Source organism: Elephas maximus, chromosome 3 (assembly GCF_024166365.1).
Source record: "Elephas maximus indicus isolate mEleMax1 chromosome 3, mEleMax1 primary haplotype, whole genome shotgun sequence".
NCBI lineage: Eukaryota > Metazoa > Chordata > Mammalia > Proboscidea > Elephantidae > Elephas > Elephas maximus.
The window spans coordinates 12658679-12684704 of record NC_064821.1 but is presented as its reverse complement, the minus strand read 5'-3'; the positions used below and the strand labels follow the sequence as shown (position 1 = coordinate 12684704).

Here is a 26026-nt window from a genome sequence, read left to right as displayed (position 1 = left end):
AACAAATGGTTTAGCAAAATATATATATATATATACAGGAAACCCTGGTGGCATAGTGGTTAAGTGCTACTGGTGCTAACCAAAGGAATGGCAGTTCGAATCTGCCAGACGCTCCTTTGAAACTCTATGGGGCAATTCTACTCTGTCCTATAGGGTCGCTGTGAGTCGGAATCAACTCGACGGCACTGGGTTTGGTTTTTGGTTTTTTTTTATATATATACACACAATACATATACACAGGAAGAGAGGTAAAGCACGTGTGGCAAAATCAATCTAGGCGAAGGGTATACGGGTGTTCACTTTATTATTCTTGCGACTTTTTTGTAGCTTTGACATGTTTCAAAATTAAAAAGCTGGGAAAACGAAAGCACCCTCACCCCCTCCCAGATGTTCCTCCAGTTGTCATCATCTCACCCTCCATGCCCGCCAAGTTTCCTCATAGGCATCTACACTTACTATGCCTATGTTCTCAACCAGTGCTGTGCTGGTTAAGTGTTGAAAAATTGGCTCTCTAAACCAACCGACTAACCAAGCCAGAAGGCCCTGATTTGTAATATCTGCCGATTCCCATGGTGTAAACACTCCCACCGTGCCCAATTGCAAGCTACCAACATGACATCACTGAAGGTGGGATTGGGAAGAAACGTGTCATAGCTCATCCTGATTCAGTATTCTCACCATACAGATGTGACAGATGTGAATAACCTCAAGAGCACAAAATCATTAGGAAGTGATGATTTCCGGGTATTTGCCTTTGTTTTTAATATAACCTATTTGAAGCTGGACTATATGAAGAATAAAGGGGCATCAGGATTAACAACCTGCATCATGCAGAGGACACAACCTTGCTTGCTGAAAGTGAAGAGGACTTCAAGCACTTACTGATGAAGATCAAAGACCACAACCTTCAGTATGGATTACACCTCAACATAAAGAAAACAAAAGTCCTCGCAAAAGGACCAATGAGCAACATCATGATAAACGGAGAAAAGACTGAAGTTGTCAAGGATTTCATTTTACTTGGATCCACAATCAACAGCCATGGGAGCAGCAGTCATGAAATCAAAAGACGCGTTGCATTGGGTAAATCTGCTGCAAAGGACCTCTTCAAAGTGTTGAAGAGCAAAGATGTCACCTTGAAGACTAAGGTGCGCCTGACCCAAGCCATGGTATTTTCAACCTCATTATATGCGTGTAAAAGCTGGACAATGAATAAGAAAGACCAAAGAAGAGCTGACGCCTTTGAATCGTGGTGTTGGTGAAGAATATTGAGTACACCATGGACTGCCAGAAGAACGAACAAGTCTGTCCTGGAAGAAGTACAACCAGAATGCTCCTTAGATGCAAGGATGGCAAGACTACATCTAACATACGTTGGACAGGGTGTCAGGAGGGATCAGTCCCTGGAGAAGGACATCATCCTCGGTAAAGTACAGGGTCATCAAAAAAGAGGAAGACCCTCAACAAGATGGATTGACACAGTGGCTGCGATAATGGGCTCAAGCATAACAATGATTGCGCAGGACCAGACAGTGTTTTGTTCTGTGGTACATAGGGTCACTATGAGTTGGAACTGACTTGACAGCTCCTAACAACAACATTTGATCATTGTTGTTTTTAGTTGCCATCAAGTTGGCTCTGACTCATAGCAACCTTGTGTATAATGATAAGATGTTGCCTGGTCCTGCACCACCTTTAGGATCGTTGGTATGCTCGAGTTCGTTATAACCACTGTGTATTTTGAGCGCCTTCCAACGTAGGGGGCTCATCATCTAGCACTCTATCGGATAATGCTCTGTTGTGATCCATAGGGTTTTCATTGGCTGATTTTCGGAAGTAGATCACCAGCCTCTATTTCAGTCTGGAAACTCCGCTGAAACTTGTCCACCATTGGTGACCCTGCTGGTATTTGAAATACTGGTGGCATAGCTTCTAGCATCATAGCAACACCCAAGTCACCACAGCGTGACAAACTGACAGACGGTGATAGATTTGATCATGTTTATGTAATTAGCTTTGGTTTTGTAATGGCTGTGTTTAGCAGCTGGCTCACAAAATTCTTGAAGATTTGACAACTGGCTCTTGTAAACTGGTAGAAGCTGGCTCCAACACACCTCTGTAAAAATCTCAACCCACCGAAATCTGGCTTTCACCTCCACCATTCAGCCAAAACCCTTTTTGCTCGTGTTACTGAAAAAAAATTTTTTTTTCCATCAAGTCAATTCCAACTCGTAACAACCCTATAGGACAGAGTAGAACTGCCTCATAGGGTCTCCAAGGAGCAGCTGGTGGATTCGAACTGCCAACCTTTTGGTTAGCAGGTGAGCTCTTAACCACTGCACCACCAGGGCATCACTCCTTTTACTAGGGACCTCCATGTTACAAAACGCAAGGGACAATGGATACAGCTCTGTCCTTGCCTAGGCTGACCTTTTTGTAGCATTCAGCATTGCTTAATCCTCCCACCTTCTCAGAGTACCTCCAGGCCCTCTTCCTACCTCTTGGCCTGTCCTACCCAATCTCCTTTAAGGGCCCTTCTTCCTCTACCTCATCTTTGGGTTTTTGGTATACTCCTTCAACACACTCTCCCTAAGGTGCCCTCGTCTAACACTATGGTTTCAACTACAACCAAGAAGTCTGATGCCTAGCCCACGTCTCAGCTGCAAACCTGTGCATCCCAATGGCTTAACCAATTTTCTCTTCTTGGAGGTTCCACAGACACCTCAAACAAAGCCAGAGTGGAAGCCATCACTCCCTACTCCCATCTCAAGGAGGAGATCCTGAGGTCCAGAGAATGCAGGTGTGACTATGAAACCACAAAGTGTAAGTTCCCCGGTGCCAAGATGCCTTTCTTCAATGAACAGTCCCATAAGCCCACATTACAATTTTATAATGCAAAAGCCTTCAACAATATGGCAAATGCAACATACATTAACTCCCCCACGGGGCCAGGCCCCTTGCATGAACCTTGTGAAACTCAGATTGCCCAGCCATGTCAAAGTACTGCCACTTGGTGGCCACATTCTCCAAATGGAAAAGTGTCCCAAGTGCGGAAATAACAAAGACCTGAGCTGCGTCAAGGCAGGTTGTATCAATTCACACAGAATTGATGGAGGAGTGGTCCACTCCCAGCCTAGTCTCAGCTTCCACCTCCAGTTTCGGGCTTCAACCAAGATTCTTCCCAAAGTGCTGTGCAAGATACTTCCTGTGGCTTGTGCTCACTCATCCGCCAGGGCACCTTCCGGAAGAGCTTGATGCTCTAGATTAGGCCACTTCTGTCAGTTATTATCATGTCCATCAGTCGGAATCCATCATCAGTGTCAGTCAGTCTAGTCAACCAGTCAGCCCTTCAGGCAGAGTCAGGCAGGGGCCAATGAGAGCCAGAGTCAGTAGGAGTCGGTTGAGACCAGTCTTTCAGTCAGTCAGACAAATAGGGTCAGAGCCGGTCAGTTGGACAGTCAGTCAGATTCCATCACTTCAGTCAAGAGTCAGCCAGAAGCCTTAGTTGATGTCAGGGTCAGTCCTTCAGTCAGTCAGACAGTAACGGGGAAGGGAGAGTCAGAATCAGTCAGTTGGCATGTCAGTCATTATCAGTCTGTTGTTATTGTTGTTAAAAACAAAACAAAACAAAACCCAGCGCTGTTGAGTCGATTCCGACCCATAGCGACCTATAGGACAGAGTAGAACTGCCCCATAGAGTTTCCAAGGAGTGGCTGCTGGATTCAAACTGCTGACCCTTTGGTTAGCAGCCATAGCACTTAACCACTATGCCACCAGGGTTTCCGTTGTTGTTAGCTACCATCAAGTCAGCCCCTGACTCATGGTGACCCCATGCAAAACCGGATTGGACCGTTGTGACCCATAGGGTTTTCAGGGGCTGATTTTTGGAAATCAATTGCCAGGCCTTTCTTCCTAGTCCACCTTAATCTGGAAGCTCCACTGAAACCTGTTCAGGACCATAGTAACACACAAGCCTTCACAGGCAGATGGGTGGTGGCTGTGTGCCAGACTAGTCAGTGGTCACTGAGTCAGTCACAGGCAGGCAGTCTGTCTGCATCAGTCCTTCAGTCAGTCAGTCACTGGAAGACAAGGTCAGAGTCAACCAGTCAGCCTGTCAGTCATCATTACCCTAGGTAGCCATAAGTCAGGCAGTCATAGGCAGGCAGGCGGTCAGTCGGGACCAGTCCTCTGTCAGTCATTCAGTCAGAGCCTCTCAGTCATCGTCAGTCGAGCTAGCCAGTCGTTGAGTCAGTCGCTGGCAGGCAGTCATTCAGTCAGTAGTCAGCCATCCGTCAGTCATTGTCGGTCACCGTCAGTGAGGCAGTCAGCGTTATCGGTCTGTCGGTCACTCTCTGGGAGTCACTGTCACTGTCAGTGAGAGCCAGAGTCAGTCTCTGTCGGGCTGGTCCGCCGGTCTGTCAGTCAGAATCCAGCTGTGTCCGTCCTGGTTGTCGGTCAGTCCGTCTCCCTGTCCCTCTGACTGCCAGAACCCTGCGCAATCTGCAAAAGATTCACCGCTCCCGACTGATTCCACGTCCCAGGCCACCCCTCCTCTTACTCTCGCCCAATCACAGGTCTCAGCCTCATTAGGAGTGCCCGCCCTCTGGGGCCACATCCAGTCACAGGCCCTGTTCTTCCGAAACCCTGCCCTCCACCGTACCCCGCCCCCTAGCAGTCCCGCTGGGTACGCCCCCGCAGCCCTGTCCTATCACAGACCCCCCTCCTCAAGGCCCTGCCCCTCTGTGGAGTCACGTCCAATCAGAGTCCTCTCCCTGTCTGAGACCCCCCCCCCGGCGGGCGCCATGGATGACGCCATAAGGCCTCGCCGCGAGAAGGTCACACGGGCTCTTCCAACATGGCGGCGGCGGCGCTGCGGCGAGGCTGGTGCCGCTGCCCGCGGGTGAGCGGACGTGCGGGCAGGCGGGGCGGGTGCCTAGGGGCTCAGGGTCCGCGGCCTCCAAGGGCTCCTTCTCCTCTTGTCCTTGGCCTCCGCGGCCCTTCCCTTGGTTCGAGCGAGAGGCTTGCGGTTGGGTCAGCCGAGGCCGGGTTAGGGAGCCCGGAGCTAGGCCTGAGCGCGAGGACCGAGCGAATCGCCCCTCACCTCCTGCACATACCCCCACGTGCTCGGGGTGGCTGCTGCCTGTTGAGAAGAAGTAGCGAGGGGAAGCCAAAGTGACAATCATGTCTTGCGTATATATGCCAGATCCGCTACCAAGAGCATTTCCTGCCGAGCCTCTCGTAATCCTCAAGTGGAAGTGTGGAAGGCGGTTCTCGCCTTGGCCCAGAGCTTGGGCTCTTGAGTTCCTAGGGCGGTGGGACTCAGGGTGTGGAGAGCTCAGTTAGAAAATAGCACTTCATGTTAATGCTGCAGGAAACTGGAAACCCAGACAGGTTAAGCAACCTGTTCACAGGCCCACAGCTAGCGGATGGCTGACCTGGTCCAAAGCCCAAGTCAGTCTGACTCCAGAGCCAAACTGTTAAAACTTGTAGGCTTCCAAGTGTGGGGAAAAACAAGGTTTCTTTGACTCAGAACTGATTTTTTTTTTTTTCTTGGCCATTTGTCTTTTGAGTCAAGGTTTAGAGGTTAAATTTACATGTGTTTGGATTTGGTCACAAGACCTAGGGGGGACCAGCCTCAGACTTATCTCCCATATTAGACAGCCATCCACGTATGTTTTGGACGGTGGCCAAAGACAGTGGCTCTGGGGTCTGTGGGTGTAGAGATATTGAGAAATACAGCAAGTTACAGTAAAACCTGCAAAAGCCAGAACCTGTGTAAGGTGGAAACCTGCCAGAGAAGGAAAATTCAAGTATTTTCCACTAAAACGAGCTATAGCAAAGTGGTAGAGCTGCACTCTGTCAAAGGCAGAAAACTTGCAAGACCCGGAAAAAACCAAGCAGTCCAAACAGATTTCGGCTGTCACAGATTTCACTGTATTTAAACTCCCAAGAGTGACTCTCTCGAGTAACTATAGGAGATAGTGGTTTGGCACGTTCCTGGGGGTTCCCAGAGCTAGGAGGCAGGAAATATGGAGAGGAAGGGTCCTCTTGTAGTTAGGTGCTGTCGAGTCTGTTTTGACTCATTGTAACCCCATGCGACAGAGTAGAACTACCCATAGGGTTTTTCTGGGCTGTCATTTTTACCAGAGCAAATCACGAGGTCTTTCTCCTGTGGAGCTGCTGGGTGGGTTCAAACCATCAACCTTTCAGATAGCAGCTGAGTGCTTAACCGTTGCGCCACCCACTGTGCAAATGGAAGAGTGGTTCTGTCAGGTCGTTTGACGCCAGTGTACTAGGCACCATGCTGGGTGATAGGGTGCAGCATTGAGCAGGACCCCCAGGTCCTACAAAAAAATGCCTTTCACATGAGGTTGCTGGGTCTTTGCCTAGCGTGACTCCCCTGTGATACCTTGCTTGTGGCTCAACCCTTGACCAGGGCATTGTGGGTTTCTTCCAGCACTGTGCCTGGGATGCTGCTTTATCAGTGTTTGCCTCTGAAAGCCCACGACTTCTGTGAGAGAACACTGCCAGCCGCCAGCATCAAGGCTCAGTGTGCCCTTTTTCAGACTGCGGGATTAAAACGAAACCCAAACCCATTGTGGTTGAGTTGATTCCGACTCATAGCCATCTTACAGGACAGAGTAGAACTACCCCATAGGGTTTCTAAAGCTGTAACGTTTACAGAAGCAGACTGCCACATCTTTTCTCCCATGGAGCTGCTGGTGGGTTCAAACCGCCAACCTGTAGATTAGCAGCTGAGCACTTAACCATTGCACTGCCAGGGCTGGCATGTTTAGCCTCCACCACCCATCTGTCAGCTTGTCCTATTGTAGTGGCCTGTGTGTTGCTAGGGTGCTGGAAGCTATGCTGCCCGTATTTCAGATAGCAGCAGGGTCATCCATGGTGAACTGGTTTTAGCAGATCTTCCAGACTAAGACAGACTAGGAAGAAAGGCCTGGCATTCTGCTTCCAAAAACCAGCCAATGAAAACCCTATGGGTCACAACCTAACATCATCTAATATAGCACTAGACAACAAGCCCCCTAGATTGGATGGCACTCGAAATGCACAGTGGCTGCAATAATGGGCTGAAGCATGTCAAAGATTATGAAGATGGCACAGGACCAGGCAACATTTTGTTCTGTTGTACATAGGGTTGCCATGAGTCGAAGCCAACTTGATGGCAACCAACAACTGAAAAAACCAAATTTTTGTAGCGACCCTATAGGACAGAAGAACTGCCCCATGAGGTTTCCAAGGAGCAGTTGGTGGATTCAAACTGCTGGCCTTTTGATTAACAGCTGAGCTCTTAACCACTACGCCACGTAATGACAGCAAACAACATATAGCCGTCTTCCCCCATAGGTTGGCATTTCCTGGGACCTATCCATTTTCCCCCAGGATCAGAGGCAAGAGGGTAGATATAACCCCAGGAGCCGAGGATGCAGTATTTTCTCTTTCTGGCAGATTCCACGGGCTTCGCAGACAGTAGGAAGACTGAAGGGTATTCAGCGTGGGGCAGGCATGTGGTAGAAATCGGGGAATAGGCCTCAGGCAACCCTTGGCTTTTTTTATATGGCACACTTACCTTCCGGTTACCTTCTTGTTTTAATGGATCTTTCTCTTTTCTCCCCAATCAGAGATGCCTCGGGAATGGAGTCCAGTTTCTTGCCAGCCACAACCTAGTCCCTCTGCCCTACGGTTCGACTTATCAGATGTGCCGACCAGGTAGAGAGCTGCCCCTGGTGAGTGGCTCGGACCGCGAGCAAGCCGACGGTAGGGGAGATCTGAAAAGCCAGACTTTGTTGGCAGGAAGAGGGTAGGGACATGGAGGGACATGGCAGGCGTTCCACAACCAAGGCCTTCTGGTTACAGAGCCCACCGGCTTGGGAAGCAGTCAACCAACTCTTGCTGGACATCTTTAGGGACAAGGCACTCCTCCCTCACAAAGTAGCACCTGGTGTCAGCTCTAATGGCTAGAAACGCCATCCCTATGTTGAACGGAAGTCCACTTCCCTTAGGCTTCTCCCCGTGGGTCCCTCACCAAGCAAGGCTCTTCCCTTTTCCTGTGATAGTAGCCTTTTAGGCATTTGAACGGTCACCCCATTGTTCCCTAGGCTTGGGTTCCCCAGGCTACACCTGTCCCATCCCCTCAGTCTTCCTCCCAAGTACCATTTTCTAGAGTTTTTGCACTCCTGGTCTCTCCCGGTCAACTGAGCTTCTGCTTGTGTCTTGCCACCTTGAGGAGGGAAGCTTAGAGCCCTGCACCGTGCTTGGGCCACTCACACCCTCCTCCCCCTCTTCGTGCACCCAGAGTCTCGCCCTTACCAACTTCACCTCAGACAACTGCTTCTTGTACCTGCTTCACACAGGCATTATCCTCAGGTCCAGTTCTGGGGTGCTTGTGGGCATGGAATCGTTTGCCTGAGTTGTCCAGTTCCCCCACACCCAAGATCTGCAGTCCCAGAGGACATGGTAGGGCTGATGCAAGGTGGCGGACCCCCAGATGGTCTCACAGCCCAGCTAAGCAGAGCATCTGAATGGGACCGTGGCCTGCTGGCCCCAGGCCTGGCTGCCCCTCCTGGAATGCAGCACCCAGGCTGAGGGTACACCTTGCCCTTGTGACTTGACAAACATTGAGAGTTCATTGCTCCTGAAGCCAGCAGAGTGACCGCAACTGCTGCTTCTGGGGGTGCGCCCATGGAAATGTTGAGAGGAGCCGACCACTCGTGGCCACTTCCCGTGACACAACTCTGACAGTCCTCATTACGCAATTTCTCTTCTTTTGAGGCCATTCTCGGTTACACATGTGGTGAAGCAGGGATTTGAACCTGGCTCTGCCAGCCCTGAAGCCGGTGTCGTCAAGCCATGTGCAGCACAGGCTCTTGTGTCTGGAGCTGAGCGCCTGGAAGTGTTGGGTTTTCCCAAAGGTGGGAACCCTGAGCTTGGCTTCTCTGTGACTGAGCCTGTGGGCCCAGAGAGGGAGGCCTATGCCCATCTTCTCCCTTGAGTGACAGGTCGGTGCCCCCTGGGAACCTGAAGTGGCCCCAAAGAAGCAGTTCTCTGAGCGGGGGTGGGAGGAAGTTCTCCCAGCCCCAGAATCCCAGGGAGTTACCCAGTGCAGGGACCTTGGGATCCAGAGGCCCAGAATCCTTCCAACTCCAGTTCCAGGCCAAGGGCCCCTCTGGACATTGAATGTGAGTGCATTTGAATTCCCATGAGGACTCCAAGCTGTGCCTGGGTCTTTTTTTTTTTTTTTTAATAATATTTAATTGTGCTTTCAGTGAAGGTTTACATAACCATTTAGATTTAGGTCCCCATTCAACAATTTCTACACAAATTGTTCAGTGACATGGCTTACATTCTTCACAACACATGAACATTCTCGTTTCTGTTCTGGTTGTTCCGTTTCCATTAATCTAGTTTCCCTGCCCACTTACATTCTCATCTTTGTGTTAAAATAATTATTGACCGATTGGTCTCATGCAGATGATTTCTCAAAAGGAGCACAGTACTCATGGGTGATATTTTTTGTGATCCAATTGGTTATTTAGCTAAAAGGTGACCTCAGAGGTTAGTTTTGGTTCAAGGTTTAAAGAGTATCTCAGGGCAGTAGTCTCGGGGAATCCTCCAGTCTCATTCGGTTCAGTGAGTCTGGCTTTGTTGTTGTTGTTAGGAATTTGAGGTTCTGTTCCACATTTTTCTCCCATTCTATTAGGCTCCTTTTCTTGTGGCTCTGAGCTGCACCCAGTTCTTGTCCTCAGTGTTTCCTCTGTGGGATAAGGAGCGTAGGGTTTGTTTGTTTGTTTGTTTAATTTTTATTGTGCCTTAAGTGATAGTTTACAAATCAAGTCAGTCTCTCCTATAAAAATTTATAAACACCTTGCTATATGCTACTAGTTGCTCTCACCGCTAATGAGACAGCACACTCCTCCTCTCAGCTCTCTCTTTTTGTGTCCATTTGGCCAGCTTCTGACCCCCTCGGCCCTCTCATCTCCCCTCCAGACAGGAGATGCCAACATAGTCTCATGTGTCTGCTTGATCTAAGAAGCTTATTCTTCACCAGTATCATTTTCTATCCCATAGTCCAGTCTAGTCCCTCTCTGAAGAGTTGGCTTTGGGAATGGTTCCTGTCTTGGGTTAACAGAAGGTCTGGGGACCATGACCTCTGGGGTCTTTCTGGCCTCAATCAGACCATTAAGTCTGGTCTTTTTACGAGAATTTAGGGTCTGTATTCCACTGCTCTCCTCCCTCAGGGGTTGTCTGTTGTGTTCCCTGTCAGGCAGTCATCGGTTGTAGCCGGGCACCATCTAGTTCTTCTGGTCTCAGGCTGATGTAGTCTCTGGTTTATGTGGCCCTTTCTGTCTCTTGGGCTTATAATTACCTTGTGTCTTTGGTGTTCTTCATTTGCCTTTGCTCCTGGTTGGTAGAGACCAATTGATGCATCTTAGGTGACCACTTGCTACCGTTTAATACCCCAGACGCCACTCTCCAAAGTGGGATGCACAATGTTTTCTTAATAGATTTTATTATGCCAGTTGACCTAGATGTCCCCTAAAACCATGGTTCCCAAACCCCCGCCCCTCCTACGCTGGCCTTCAAAGTGTTCAGTTTATTCAGGAAACTTCTTTGCTTTTGGTTTAGTCCAGTTGTGCTGATCTCTCCTGTATTGCGTGTTGTCCTTCCCTTCACCTAAAATAGTTCTTGTCTACTATCTAATTAGTGAATACCCCTCTCCTTTCCTCCCTCCCTCCCCCCTCTCAGCCATCAAAGAATATTTTCTTCTCTGTTTGAACTGTTTCTTGAGATCTTATAATAGTGGCCTTATACAATATTTGTCCTTTGCAACTGACTAATTTCACTCACCATAATGCCTTCCAGATTCCTCCACGTTATGAAACGTTTCACGGATTCATCACCGTTCTTTATCGATGTGTAGTATTCCATTGTTTGTATATAGCATAATTTATTCATTCATCTGTTGATGGGCACCTTGGTTGCTTCCATCTTTTTGCTATTGTAAACAGAGCTGCAGCGAACATGGGTGTGCATATATCTGTTCGTGTAAAGGCTCTTATTTCTCCAGGATATATTCCAAGGAGTGGGATTGCTGGATCATATGGTAGTTCTATTTCTAGTTTTTTAAGGAAGCGCCACATCAATTTCCAAAGTGTTTATATCATTTTACACTCCCACCAGCAGTGTATAAGTGTTGCAGTCTCTCCACAGCCTCTCCAACATTTATTGTTTTCTGTTTTTTGGATTAATGCCAGCCTTGTTGGGGTGAGATGGAATCTCATTGTAGTTTCGATTTGCATTTCTCTAAAGGCTAATGATCGTGAGCATTTCCTCACGTGCCTGTGAGCTACCTGAATGTCTTCTTTAGTGATGTGTCTGTTCATATTCCTTTGCCCATTTTTTAATTGGGTTATTTGTCTTTTTGCAGTTGAGTTTTTGCAGTATCATGTAGATTTTAGAGATCAGGCGCTGATCAGAAATGTCATAGCTAAAAGCTTCTTCCCAGTCTGTAGGTAGTGTTTTTACTCTTTTGGTGAAGTCTTTGGATGAGCATAGGTGTTTGATTTTTAGAAGCTCCCAGTTATCTAGTTTCTCTTCTGGGAGCTTAGGGTTTTTTAAAGTTTGTTTCTTAGCATAATTATTATTGTAAAAAAGATAGTTATTCATTGTTAAACCTATATCAACAGAAGGGAGAAAAAAAAGCATCACTCGTTGTCCGTTTGTGCTCACCAGACATTTCAGCATATGTTCTTCCAGTCTTCTTTTTAACTTTTTATTTTACATTCTTTCTAGTTCAAATCCTATTCTTCTGGCAACAGAAAAGGCTTCCTGTCCGGCTTGCTAGATAATATCAAACAGGAGTTAGCCAAAAACAAAGAAATGAAAGAAAGTATAAAAAAATTCCGAGACGAGGCCAAGAAGCTGGAAGAATCGGAAGCGCTCCAGGAAGCCCGAAGGAAATACGTGAGTGCCTTCGCTGTGTGTTTTTCTCGGCCGACATTCGGGTCCGGAGCCAGGATTTCCCTGGCCCCTGGGCAGCGGGCCGAGCTCAGGGCCAGGGCGGCTGGGGGTGGGGTGGTCTGTGTGAAGCTGAGCTCCCTGCACCGAGAGAACCGAAGGGGCTCACCCAGGCCTTCCAGTCCGGTGACGAGACCAGCAGCATTGGCTTCTCTTGGAAGTTTGTGAGCAATGCAGGGTCTCAGGCCCCTCCTGACCTCCTGGATCAAGTCTGCATCTTCTTCTTTTTTAATTAATTAATTATTTTTTTGGTGAAAGTACACAACAAAACATACTGCTTCAACAATTTCTACTTGTAGAGTTCAGTGATATTGGTTACATTCTTCGAGTTGTGCCACCTTTCTTGACAAGCTTTTCCAAACTGTTTTACACTATCAACACAGACTCGCTGCCCCCTAAGCTCCCCATCTATCCTTTCGAGTTGCCGTTGTCAGTTTGTTCATATATAGATGACGCTTTAAAAGACTGTGATGCTTAATTCGGACATTGTTTTGTAAGTAGGCTAAACTATTGTTTGGTTCAAAGATGACTTCAGGGGATAGTTTCATTTCAAGGTTTAAAGATTTCCTTGGGGTAATAGTTCTGAGGGATTGTTCAGCTTCCTGGCTCCAGAAAGTCTGAATTCCATGAGAATTTGAATATTGATTTAGGTGCTTCGGTTCTGTCTCCTGGTTCACTGTGTAGTGCCTGGGGTCTTAAAAGCTTGTGAGCAGCCATCTAAGGTAAAACAATCGGTCTGTATTTGCTGGAAGCACCAGAGGAAGAAGGAGAGTCAGGAATCAGTGGAGGAAATGGAATGTGTGTCCAATCGCCTCCATAAACAACTCTCTCCGTTGCTATGAGACCAGAAGGACTGGACTGTGCCCAGCTACCATTACTGCGCAATTAGATCAAGGATTCTATAGAAGAATCGTGATCAGAAGGGGGGAAATGTGGAATAGAATATCGGAGTCTGCATCTCCACAGGACCCCCAGACAATGCACTGCACACTAGGTTTGAGCCACGCTGTTGGGTTTTACTGGGTTTTGTTCTGTTACCTCCTAGCAGGGGCTCTGAAAGAAAAAGGGTAGCAAGGGGGGGGCTACAGTGCTGGTGCAATGATTTCATCACCGCTGGGGTCTGCTACGGAAACCTTGGTGGCATAGTGGTTAAGTGCTACATGCTATGGCTGCTAACCTAAATAGTTCTGTAGTTCGAATCCCCCAGTGCTCCTTGGAAACTCTGCGGGGCAGTTCTACCCTGTCCTATAGGGTCGCTATGAGTCGGAATCGATTCAACGGCAGCGGGTTTTTTTTGTGGTCTCTTACTGGGCAGCCACCAAGCTCCAGCCACTGTCAGTGGGCTTCGTGTCCTTTAGTCGGTCTCTCTGTAAGGACCTGGCAAGGCACGTGCAGTATCTCCATCCCACCGACGAGCGCCTGGCTGCAGAACTGCTGGCACTTGCCCAGGCCCTGCAGGGTTTTGTTCCCTTGGCCCCCAGCCAGGACATGGGTCAGCCCAGTGAGCGTCCCTAGGGGGCTGTCACTGGGACTAGCTAACCAAGGGCCCGAACTGCAGGGCATTCCACCAGGTAGAAGATGGCGTTTCCTTACTTAAGGAAGCAGGGTGGGCAGAGAGATTGTTTGCAGGCTGTCTTAGCTCCCTAGTGCTGCTGTAACAGAAACACCCCCAAGTGGGTGGCTTTAATAAATTTTTCTCACAGTTCAGAAGGCTTCAAGTCCAGATTCAGGTGTGGCTCTAGGGGAGGCTCTCTCTTGTCTCTTTCAGCTTCTGTTCCTCTGCTTCTCGGTCGTGGCCGTTATCCTCCCCTCTTTGTTCTTGCTTCACTGTGTCTAACCTGCGCTCGTCTTATCTCAAAAGTGATTATTTAGGGCCCACCCTGTGCCGATATGGCCTCCTTAACAAAGAAAACCCTATTCCCAAATGGGGTTACATCCACAGGTGCAGGGCTTAGGATTCTAACACATTTTGGGGTGACACAATTCCATCCATAAGGAGCAATGGAGGCAGAGAGAGCGCAGGCCCAAGCTGCAGCACCTGGAGGCTGGGCTGGGCCAGAGTGAGGGGAGAGTGATGTGTGATGCTGAAATACACTGCTAACAAGTGGGGTGGGACGGGATCACCCCTCCATCCACAGGGAGAGACCTACGGCCAGGGGCTCCTGTGCCCAGGAGGGCGCTGGGCTGCCCTGCATTGCTTGCCAAGGGGCTGTCAGCTGCTGAGATCCCCAGGCTGAGCCATCTCTGTCCAGAATGTCCCGACCACTGAGGAGATCTGGCTGGGGCAGGAAGGCTAGGGAGTAAGGAGCTGCCAAGCACACATCTCTGTGACCCTGGTGGTGAGATCCTTTAACACCTGAATTGTAACAAAAAGAAACTGTGTGCTTTTCCTAGAAAACCATCGAATCCGAGACCGTCAGGACCAGTGAAGTGATCAGGAAGAAGCTCGGGGAACTCACAGGCACAGTGAAGGAGGTGAGGGTGAGGGGCTGACAGGTGGTGAAGGAGGTGAGGGTGAGGGGCTGACAGGCAGTGAAGGAGGTGAGGGTGGGACACCTGCCCAGGCTCCAGGCACATCTGTTGCTCACCGCTGAAGAGGAAGGCAGTATTGGAAGCGCGGGGAGAGTGTGTGCAAGGCTGACTTAATAGCTGTGGGGCTGGAGCAGGTGTGGGTGGCCAGCGGGAGGATCCAGGCCCCTCGGTGGCGGCTGCAGTGCCATGAGGGAGGCTTCCGGAGTTAAATGTGATGCTCCTGACACAGGAGTCAAGTCAGGCTGCGGCCCCTTACTCAGCACCGGACCACCTCAGTTAGAGGCCCAGCCAGTACCAGAAAGGACAAGAGGGTAAAATGAGGTTTTCCCCTTCCTCCTTAAAAACAGAAGGGAGGCGCCCCCAGAGGGGGAACTTCGCACAGGGGAGGGGAGAGGTGGGAGCGAGCCTCAGAGGGCAGGATGGGCTTTGTTCGGTGGCCTGTGTTTTGTTTTCTTCTGTTCTTCAAGGGCAGAAGAGAGGGCCAGGACTTTGCACAGTTCTGAGCTGTGGCCAGGCCAGCCCAGTGTTGAGCTCACCCCCACCCTCTTCCTTGCCCCTTGCAGATTGCCATGGAATCGTTGGAGCTGGGCAGTTCTAGAGGCCCAGAGGGCTTGAGACAACCACCCATTTTTGGGAGAGGCCAGTTTTCCAGTGTCTAGCCCACAGCCTTTAACCAAGAGTCCAAACCAAAGCTACCCGGGCACCAACTCAGGGTCCAGAACCCCAGAAACTGTACATAGAATCCCTATGTTGTGCAAACAGTTAACATACTTGGCAGCTAGCAGAAAGGGTGGAGGTTTGAGTGTACCCAGAGGCACCTCAGGAGAAAGGCCTGGTGATCTGCTCCTGAAAACTCAGCCATTGAAAACCCTGTGAAGCACGGTTCTACTCTGACACATAGGGGTGCCACGAGTTGGTTGCTTGTGTCGTTCTTGAGTGCTTGTGACTGAGTCTTAGGGTTCGGTGACCCACAGAAGTTAAGGTCACCTCTCCTACCCCTTTGGAAAAGTGGCTTGGCCTCAGCTCCAGGGGGCTCCTCTGGGTCCCTGAGGGGGTTGCAGTAACAGCTAACAGCTCCTCTCTCTCTCTCTCTATCTGTCTTTGTCTCAGTAGAGTCTTGATGAAGTCAGTAAAAGTGACTTTGGCCGGAAAATCAAGGAGGGTGTGGAAGAAGCAGCCAAGACGGCCAAGCAGTCGGCTGAGTCAGTGTCCAAGGGTGGGGAGAAGCTGGGCAGGACTGCGGCCTTCAAAGCCATATCCCAGGTGAGCTCAGTCCTGGCCCAAGTGCTGTGGTCACAGGGAGGCTGGGGCTGGGCTGGGGCAGGTGGTCCGGGTTGGCCAAACGTGTCCGTCCCAAAGACATTGGTCGAGGATGTCCAAGGGTGTTCTTGGCTCTGGCCTGCTGCAGATCCAAGACTCAGAGGTCAGAGTTCACATCTGCATGCTCAGCCTTCAAGAAGGCCAGCTTCCCCAAGTGGTGAGGGGTGCACAATGGGCCTGGTGGGCAAGGTCCACTCGAGGCGCCAGCAGGTTAGCACATGGAGAGCCTCCAGTTTGGTCTTAGCTGCCAACACACTGGAGCTCTGACGGGCTCAGGGTGACCTGAGGTCATGAATTCATTCTGTAAACTTCTGTTGAGGTTTAATCCATGCTGGACTCTGCTGGTCACAGGAGCCACAAGAGAGAAAGTGCAAGTCCCTGCCCTCAGGGGTCTCACAGAGCTGGGAAGGGGACCTGAGCTATGCGTGACAGAGGAGCATATGGTGGCACACGGGCTCTGTGGGGTACCTTCTATCCCAAGGAGGAGAGTGGGCCCTGAGCAGTATAGGCCGGGGGTTGGGGGCAGCCCAGCAAAGACTCTGAAGAAAGAATGAGCGAGGCCAGCTCCCAGCACCACATGGTGGCAGCGGCTTGTTCAACTGTCAGCAGGTCTGTGAGCAAGGCCAGGAGTGAGCAGAGGGCAGGCAGGGCCCATTGAGGCCAGTTCCCGGCATCACACAGTGGCAGAGGGCAAGCAGGGCCCATTGAGTCTGGTTCCAGGCACTGCACGGCAGCAGAGGGCAAGCAGGGCCCATCACACCTGGTTCTTGGCACCACACAGCAGCAGAGGGCAAGCAGGGCCCACTGAGGCCAGTTCCCGGCATCACACGGTGGCAGAGGGCAAGCAGGGCCCATTGAGGCTGGTTCCAGGCACTGCATGGCAGCAGAGGGCAAGCAGGGCCCATCACACCTGGTTCTTGGCACCACACAGCAGCAGAGGGCAAGCAGGGCCCATTGAGGCCAGTTCCTGGCACCACACGGCGGCAGAGGGCAAGCGGGGCACATTGAGGCTGATTAGCAGCACCACACAGCGGCAGCAGCCTACACAACTGCCAGCAAGTCTTCAGTGAGGCCAGGAGTAGGCAGAGGGCAAGCAGGGCCCATCGGACAGTCCTGTGGGCCACACACGGGGGTTAGAGTTCATCTGGAAAGTGGCAAGGAGCCGTTTAGAGGCTTTCAGGGTGGGAGAGGCACCACCATCTAGAGTGGCACAGGCAGTGGCCCCGAGGGGACAGGAAATGGTGACAGGTTGGGGGGCGGGCCTGGCATGTCCAGAGGTTCAGGAGGGGAGGACCCACAGACTTCGGTCAGCTTGAATGGGGGAAGTGGGCAGAGGCAGGGTCTTAGGATGACCTCGGGGTTTCTGGCACACATGACCAAGTGGTTTCCAGGGAGAGCAAGGAGTCAGGGCTTGGAGTTGAAAGGTCGTCTGGAGGCAGCCAGGGACGTGTTTGCCTCTTGAGACAAAGGGAGGCAGAGAGGTGTAGGTGGGGGCCAGAAGTCAGGCAGCAGGGCTGGCCCACCCTCAGCATCCGCCTGTGTGCCTCTCACTGGGGCTCAGGTGTGTCGTTACCTGGCCGGGGTTGGCAGGCGTCCACAGGTGGGGCAGACAGAGCTGAGCCACATTCTGAGGAAGGTGGCACCCAAGGACCTGGTTGGGGCACGGGGTGGGGTCAGGCCTGAGGCTGGGGTCTGGGCTGCACAGAAGGCACTTCTTGGGGTGCATCACACAGGGTGGCGGCGGGCTGGGGGTCCCAGGATTCCCTGGGCCTGAGCACCAAGGCCCCCTTGCCATGCTTCCCCACAGGGTGTGGAGTCTGTGAGGAAGGAGATTGACGAGAGTGTCCTGGGCCAGACAGGGCCCTACCGGAGGCCGGAGCGGCTCAGGAAGAGGACAGAATTCGCAGGAGAGAAAATCAAGGAAGAGAAAGTGTTTGAGCCCAATGAGTATGTATCAGAAGGACCAAGGCCAAGCGAGGGGCCCAGACCACCCCCTCCCTGCCTTCCTGAGGCCCTGGAGCTGTGTTTCTGCCCTCATTGCCAGCTTCAGGGGCCCCTAGAAGGTTCCTGCCCCCGTCTACTCTTCGAGTTTGTTTTCTGCTCCAGGGTCCTGGCTCCCTTGGGAAATTTGGGGGAGGGACTGGGGTAGGGAGGAAGGGAGGAGAGAGGCAAGAGGCGGGGCATGGGGTGGCTGGGCCTGCCCTCTGCTGCTGCCCTCTGCTTGGCCCCTCTCCCCAGCAGCATGTCGGGCCCCCAGGCCACCACTCACCCATCCGCCTCCCTTCCCCAGGGAGGCCCTGGGCGTCGTGCTCCACAAGGACTCCAAGTGGTACCAGCAGTGGAAGGACTTCAAGGACAACAACGTGGTCTTTAATCGTGAGTGTTGAGGGCTTGGAGGGCAGCAGATAGGTGGCAGTGACGGGCCACCAATGATGACAGTGGACATGGAGTGAGCACATCTCTGTGCTGGGCTCAAGACAGACTTCCCTTTTACAGAGGAGGAGACGGGCTCCAGAGGCCTGGTCACTTCTGCAGGGTCTCTCCCCCAGGCCTACTCCCCTGCCTGGCTGAGGGGAAGCCCATGTTATTATGTCACTTCTGGGGCGTGGGGGCGCTGCCATTGGTGCAGGGTCTCTGCCTCCCTGGGGCTGGGGCTGGGGCTTGGGGGAGCAGCAGGGCGGCCAGACCTGCCCACCTCCCCAGTGGTGCAGGGAGTGAGGTGATGTCAGGCGGGGGGCCAGCAGACTAGGAACCCCGGTGCTGACGGCTGCATCAGCTCAAGGCCCCGGGCGGATGGGCAGCCCTTGTGGGCTGGGGCTCTTCACCGTAGGTGGGTTGTGGGGTCCCTGGGTGCTGATGAGCGCAGCCGCTGCCCCCTGCACACCAGCCCTGTGAGGATCACCAGAGGCCTGTGTTTCCTTTGTAGTGGAAGCAACAGCCAGCAGGGTGGCACCTCATAATTTACACAGCCCCTCTAGGCCCCTGCCGAGGGGCCTCAGCGGCCTCGAGAGGTAGGTAGGCAGGTTCCGATGCCCATCTATTGAGGTTGCAGGCTCAGAGAGGTCCCTGAATGTGTGCTGTGTGGAGAGGGTGGGCTGTGCAGGGTCACGGGGCCCCTGGAGCTTGTGGAAGTGGGCATATTTCCAGAAGGTGCCCGCACCCAGCCCCTGAACTCCACCCCCACCCCCACAGGCTTCTTTGAGATGAAGATGAAGTACGACGAGAGCGACAATGCGTTCATCCGCGCGTCCCGGGCACTCACTGACAAGGTCACAGACCTGCTGGGTGAGTGAGCTGCTGTGGAACCATCCTGGTTGGCTGTGCAGAGGGTCCTGGGCCTCAGCCCATCCCCTACTTTCTTTTCTTCCCCCAGGGGGCCTCTTCTCGAAGACAGAGATGTCAGAGGTGCTAACGGAGATCCTGCGGGTGGACCCCGCCTTCGACAAGGACCGCTTCCTGCAGCAGTGCCAGAATGACATCATCCCCAACGTCCTGGAGGTGGGTACTGCAGGGCCTGGCCCCGCCCTCCCAGGGCCATGGCTCAGGCTCCCAGCAGCCCCTCTCATTTCTTTTTGCTGCCCCTGCCTGCCTCTACCTGGCAGGGGCTCCAGCCTCCCTTGTCTGTCAGAGGTCTCAGTCTGTGTCTGTCAGACAGCCCCGAGGAAGCGCCTGCAGCTCAGGCAATGCTGCTTGTGCTTCCTCTTGCCTTGGCCACGGCCTTTTTGGCAGCTCTCACCCGCTGGGTGTGCCTGCTCCACAGAAATGAGTTTCTTTTTCTCTTGTGGTCACTGCCTCTCCTTCCCCAGTGAGGCTCGGCCAGAGCCTCATGGCACCGTTCTCCTCATGCCTTCTACCTGAAGCTGTTTATTCGAGGCTGCTGTGAGCAGGGCCAGCTTCTCTCTCCTGGGCCCAGGGGTTTGTCTCCGGGCTGCCAGGGGCCACGTGTTGTACCACGGAGGCCAGAAGTTTGTCTCTTGGGTGCTGGGGACCAGATGTTGTCTCCCGGGGGTTAGGGGTTTGTTTCTTGGGTGCCAGGGACTAGGTGTTGTCTCCTGGGGGCTTTTCAGGAGCCAGGGAATGGTTGGTGGCAGTGCTGGATCTTTGGCCAGCCTGAGCAGCACACGGCAGTAGGCCCTAGGGGTGGTGCCCCTGTCCTCACTCTGGCCAGGTGTGCACTGGGCAGACCCACAGGTGGGACGGCATGACAGGGCTGTAGCCAGGGGTCGCTCCTCAGGAGTATGTCTCCATGGGAAGCCTGGAATCCATCTTCTCTTCGTCTTCCCCTCCTTCTGGTTGACAGATGATGGGAGGTTACTTGTTCCAGGTCACATCACTGCATGTGCTTCCTGAGGCCCCTCCTCACGGTCTGTGGCCTTGTCCCTGCCCATCTTAGCCTCTGGCCCCCCAGGCATAGCAGGAGACTGGCCCTCAAAAGACCGTCAGTGGGGCCGCAGGATGCCCCTGACCCCTGTGTGGATTTCTGGCCCTCCATCCTGACCTTTGAAGGGTCCCATCTTTTTCCCCTATTTCCTGGGCTTTTCATGGTGCCTCGGGCAGGGCTGTGAGGATGTGGAAATAGGAGTCCCAGATGCAGCCACCAGAGCTGGGCAGATTCTTCTGGAATGAGGGGTGAGGGGCCCATTCCATGGCTCCCAGCTAGCCTCCAGCTCGCCCATGGCCCCTGGCTTCTTCCCGTCTCTGGACACTTCCTTTGCCTTCACCAGACCCAGCCCTGGCTTCAGACTCCTGTAGAAGTGTTCCCCATTGCCCCCAGGGCAGTCCTCATGCCTTCTTCTACTGTCTCTGCAGCCTCTTAGTTACCCCCACTGCCTGGGAGCATCCTGCCATGGAGTGGACCAGGCTGTCCACAGCTTTGTCACAGGGGAGGCAGGAGGCTGCAGCCCTTTCCTCACTTCCTCGGCCAGGGTGTAAGCCCAGCACCTGCCTCCCTCCTGCCCGCTAGGCCTGTGGGGACCCACTCAGGGCACCCCAGAGGTCTCCTGAGCCACCTCCATGCCAGCACCAAGAGCCAGAGCTGCGCACGTGGGCAGGGGCTTGGGGCCCTGGGGAGGATGCACCCTGCTGCTGCAGCCTGACTCTGGCTTCACTCCCTCCCCACAGGCACTGGCCCCAGCCACAGACCAGCATCCACAGGGCGGGGGCCAGGGGTCTTCAGAGGAAAGTTCTCCCTTGAGAATGGGTCGCCCACTGATTTTTTTGTCTTTCCCTTTTTAGGCCATGATTGCTGGAGAGCTTGACATTCTCAAAGACTGGTGCTATGAAGCCGTGAGTGCTTTTTCTTTTTTAGGCCTAAAGAGAAAGCATAGTTTGGAGGAGATCCCCTTAGGCAGCTCAGTTAGGGCGAAGCCAGGCCTGGTCCCCTAGAGGTCCCCTTGAACACGCTTGGCTTGTGCCGAACCTGGCAGCCCAGCCCTGCCTGCGCTCATCTGCACCTGTGGACCAGGCACCACAGAACTCTAGGGCCAGGGGCTGGCCATGCCCTCCACACTGTAAACTCTTTAGTCAGTGTCTTAGACGTCTAGTGCTGCTACAACAGAAATACCACAAGTGGACGGCTTCAACAAAGAGAATTTTATTCTCTCACAGTCCAGTAGGCTAGAAGTCCAAAATCAGGGCGTCAGCTCCAGGGGAAAGCTTTCTCTCTCTGTCGGCTCTGGAGGAAGGTCCTTGTGATGCAGCAGTCTGGGGGCATCTCAGCGCAGGAGCCTCAGGTCCAAAGGACACACCCTGCCCCCTGCACTGCTTTCTTGGTGGTATGAGGTCCCAACTCTCTACTTGCTTCCCTTTCGACTTTTGCAAGATAAAAGGTGGTGCAGGCCACACCCCAGGGAAACATTCTTTACACTGGAGCAGGGATGTGACCTGAGCAATAGTGTTACATTCTACCCTAATCCTCTTTAACTTCAGGCAGAGATTATAATTTATAACACATAGGAAAATCACAAAATGGAGGACAACCACACATGGCCTAACTAAGTTGACACTTATTTTGGGGGATATAAACCATTACAGTCAGAGAGGACTCTCATGTGGTGCCTGCAGAGTATCTAAAGGCGGGCCCAGGTGTCCTTCCCTCATCCATCATTGTCATCCAGAGCTACCCAGCAGGACATAGGTTGTGTCATAGAGGGGAAAGGCAGGGGATGCAAAGCTGCCCTTTTCGCTGGGCTTTTTTTCCTCCCTAGTAGTCTAATTCTGCTTAAGAACATTGTTGTAGAAGAGAGTGAGCTGTTGAGTAAGATGGGATCTTTTTTTACTGTGACCTGTCCTCTGTTATCTACCTGCCTGCGTCCAGTGCCCATGAATGTTACAAAGCAGGACCCTGTGGCTGAGGAGGCCTGGGGTGCAGGCTGGGGGTGGGTGACCAGGTCTTGGCGTGGGTGCCCCCCCGCCATGTGGTGGTCAGGATGGGCACTGAAAGCTAGCAGGTTTGTGCCGAACCTGGCAGCCCAGCCCTGCCTGCGCTCATCTGCACCTGTGGACCAGTCCCGTGGGCCTCAGTCACTTCCCTCCCCTGGCCAGAGTCTCCTCACCGCGCCCATCTCCGAGTTGCGAGAGTCAAATGCAAACATAGAAGCAGCACCCCAGACACAAGCTAACAAGCCGTTCTCATAACAAGATTCTGAAACCCAGAGCAGAGGGGACCTGTGTCCCACCTGGGGAGGAGCAGCATGTTCTGTTGAGGCCCTCCCCGCCCCGGAGTGAGGTGCAGGGTCCCAGAGCCGCCCCTGCAGTGCTGGGGCCCATGGAGGCAGCCAGGCGTCCCCACAGCACACGCTGTCTCCCTGCTCCAGGCAGCCTCTACAGCCCCATGGGGCGGCCAAGCCGCCTCTCACCCTGCTCGCTCCCAGCCCCACGTTGTCCTGGTGGGTTTGCTCAGCCTCTTTGTTTAAAGGGATCTGGTGTTTTTTGGCTAATTCTATTCTGTACCCAGCTCATGAACAGCCCTGAAAAAAAGCCGGGGAGAAGATGTCAGGTTTTCTTTTTAAATACTCCCCTGCACGGTGACTAATCCCGCCAGCATTTATGAGGTTTTTTACTTCGGGACCATTAAGATGGGGCTGATAATCTTTAGCAAATGGAGACCCACTGGGACTCCTGGAAACGCAGCTGAAGCTGCAGCCACTCACACCCAGGTGTTTTTGAAATGTCATCTTTAAGACCCAACAACTAGGATTAGCACTGTTTTTTTCCCCACTCAGCAGAGCGGTTATTTCCATAAAAAGTATAAGCTGTTGGAATATCTTCCGCCACAGTTGTCTGCCAAGCTCAGAGGCGTCTTGAGTGAAAACACGTGTGGCCACACGTGTTCCAGGGGCCGTGTCCTATGGTGCTGGGATGGGATGAAGCAGGCACCACTGGGTTGTGTTTCCATTTGGGGCTTGTGCCCAAGTGTGAGGGCACCCCCGCCCCCAAAGGACAAACAGGAGGCGGCCCTGGGTGTGCAGATGGTGAGCGCACTTGGCTGCTGACAGGTTGGAGTCCACCCAGAAGTGCCTTGGAAGAGAGGCCTGGCTGTCTGTTTCCGAAAAATCAGACATTGAAAACCCTGTGGAGTGCAATTCTACTTTGATACACATGGCACCGCCATGAGTTGAAGTCATCTCTATGCCAGCTGGTTTTTTAGGGAAGACAGGCTGCCTGGGGCCAGATGGCTACACAGAAGGGGCTGGCCAGTGGGAGACAGATGGTTTCAGGGCAGCCCAAACCTGAGAAGAGGTGATAGGCCCGGGCCAAGTTTCAGAGTCAGGGGAACGTTGCACTTCGACTGCCCCGGGTGTGGTCTTTAGATTGGGTTCCAGAATTCCCCGCTTTGCTGATTCAGGCTGTTGTGACTTGGTAGTCTTGACAAAGGGCTGTTTTCCTAATAAAGGGATGTGGGGGGTCCGGCCAGGCCAGTATGTCGGTGGCACCAGCCCCCAGCCTGGCAGCCTCTTGGCGCCCGCCCCTCCTTGGTGAACCGTTTCTGGAAATTGCACACACAGCTTACGTGGCTGAAACTCAAAGCTTAGCCTGGGAGCCCATCTGCCAGGGGGATCATCCCAGAACATGGCTGCCAGCCCCAGGGCCACCCCTACCCCAGATGCGCAGGGTGTGCTCCTGGGAGCTGCTGGCTATGCTCCCTCTGGTGGGGAGCTGGGCTTGGCCCGCCTCAGTGGCCATCCCCATGGGCGTGTCATCCTCTTTCAGACCTACAGCCAACTGGCCCACCCGATCCAGCAGGCCAAGACACTAGGCCTCCAGTTCCACTCTCGCATCCTGGACATTGACAACATTGACGTAAGTGCCTCTACCCGGGGCTGCGGGCCAGACGGGGAGGTCATGGAGGCAAGACCTTGGGTGGGGCCAGAGAGACACTCTGCTAGGGGCTGGGAGAGGGCAAGGGGGCAGCCCAGACAGGAAGGTCACGAAGGCAAGATTTCGGACGGGGCAAGCATTTGCTTGCTAGGGGCTGGGGCTTGCCAATCCTGGTTGCATCCAGTGGGAGGTACTGAGCTCCCTGGAGGAGGCCCAGCCGGGGTAGAGGCTTGGACTAAATAACTTTGAAGGGCCCCTTCCAGCACACAGCTTCTGAAGTTCTGTTTTTGGAATGTTTTTAGGTGGGGGTTGGGGTCTGCCCAGATCTCAGGCTCCCCTAGGTCCCCCAGGTGTCTCCCCTGGAGGGAGCTTCCCTTGGCCTGTGCACGCAACGGGCCCTGGCCTGTGAGCCCATGCTGCCCAACCTTGGGGCAGAGAAGCCACCAAGGTCTAGGGGGCCTACACGGAACCTCAGCAAGTTCAGACTCTCAGCTGAGGGCAAGGACTTGTTCACAGAAGGGACTGATGGGAAATCCCATGCCAAGAAATAGGCGGTGGGGGCTGCTAGGACTCGGGTCGGCCTCCTTAGGCTCCCCCTGGGCCTGGTCTGACAACTGGACCTGTGACCCAGAAGCAGAGGGTGACAGGAGGGCCCTGGGTGCTGACATGGCTGCCTCTCAGCAGATGGGCTATACAGGAGCCGGGGCTCCACCTCAAGGGGGCAGCAGGAGAGGGCTGGGGCACTCTCTGAGGCTGCTCACCTGTTGGCCCCTTCCCTGCAGCTGGCCATGGGCAAGATGATGGAGCAGGGGCCTGTGCTGATCATCACCTTCCAGGCCCAGCTGGTGATGGTGATCAAGAACCCCAAGGGGGAGGTGGTCGAGGGTGACCCGGTGAGTGTGGGCAGGGAGGATGGGAAGCCAGGATGGGAGCCCTGAGGCCCACAGTTGGCCTCTGGCCACTTCGTGCTGATGTCTGCCTGAATCCCAGGCAGAGTTCGGGCCTGAGGTCAGAGGCCACTGACCTGCCAGGGTTACCACCCCTGAGCAGCCCTTGGAGAGGTCCTCGTGACAGCCAGTGTCCTCTGAGACCCACCGACACCCCCATAAACCCTGACCCCCGTCTCCGCAGGATAAAGTACTGCGCATGCTATACGTATGGGCGCTTTGCCGGGACCAGGACGAGCTGAACCCCTACGCTGCCTGGCGGCTCCTGGACATCTCTGCCTCCAGCACAGAGCAGATCCTCTGAGCGTGGCCCCACCACTGAGGGGCTCTGGGGCTGGACCAGCACACAGTGGACCTGGGGCATGCACAGGTGTCCACCTGCAGCCACTCTAAACATCGGGGCCAGGACACTTGCCTCCAACCCAGTCTCTGCCAGGGAGGCTGCAGAACCAGCCAGCTGGGGATTGGCCAGGTGCTGCAGAGGGCAACTGGTGGCTGGACACCCTCCCCGTGGCACCAGACCCTGTACCTGCTCCCTCAGTGGGGGCAGCTGGCAGGCTGGCCAGAGGGCCATGGAGGCCCAGACAGTGCCAAGAGGCTCCAGGGAGCCTGTTCGGGCAGGGTGGTAGGACCCAGGCCCTGCCACTCAGTGGCCTGCTGGCTACCTTAGCCGGGCTGTTTTAGTTCCATATTTTTTTATTTTAACATTGCCCTTACTTCCTATACTTCAGTCTCAGATTTGGAAATAACAATAAAACACCAAAGTGCACAAGAGCAACTTGGATGGCCCAGGCCTCTCTCTGTCTCTGGGGTGGGTGGGGGCTGGAGCTAGGGTCAGGTAGTCATGGGGAGCAGTCAAGGTCACTGAGGGG

The 26026-nt window shown here is 53.3% G+C and overlaps 1 protein-coding gene across 1 annotated transcript; it reads left to right on the top strand.

Annotated features, from left to right (window-relative positions):
- Positions 1–4820: 4820 nt before the first annotated feature.
- TIMM44 (translocase of inner mitochondrial membrane 44) lies at positions 4821–25924 on the top strand. Its single transcript, XM_049876704.1, has 13 exons — positions 4821–4900; positions 7641–7745; positions 11812–11982; positions 14431–14511; positions 15682–15831; positions 17696–17835; positions 18179–18264; positions 19081–19173; positions 19262–19386; positions 21124–21174; positions 24100–24189; positions 24990–25100; positions 25339–25924. Exons 1-13 carry the CDS (start codon positions 4856–4858, stop codon positions 25456–25458), a joined length of 1368 nt encoding a protein of 455 aa, XP_049732661.1. The 5' UTR covers positions 4821–4855; the 3' UTR covers positions 25459–25924.
- The last annotated feature ends 102 nt before the right edge of the window (positions 25925–26026 follow it).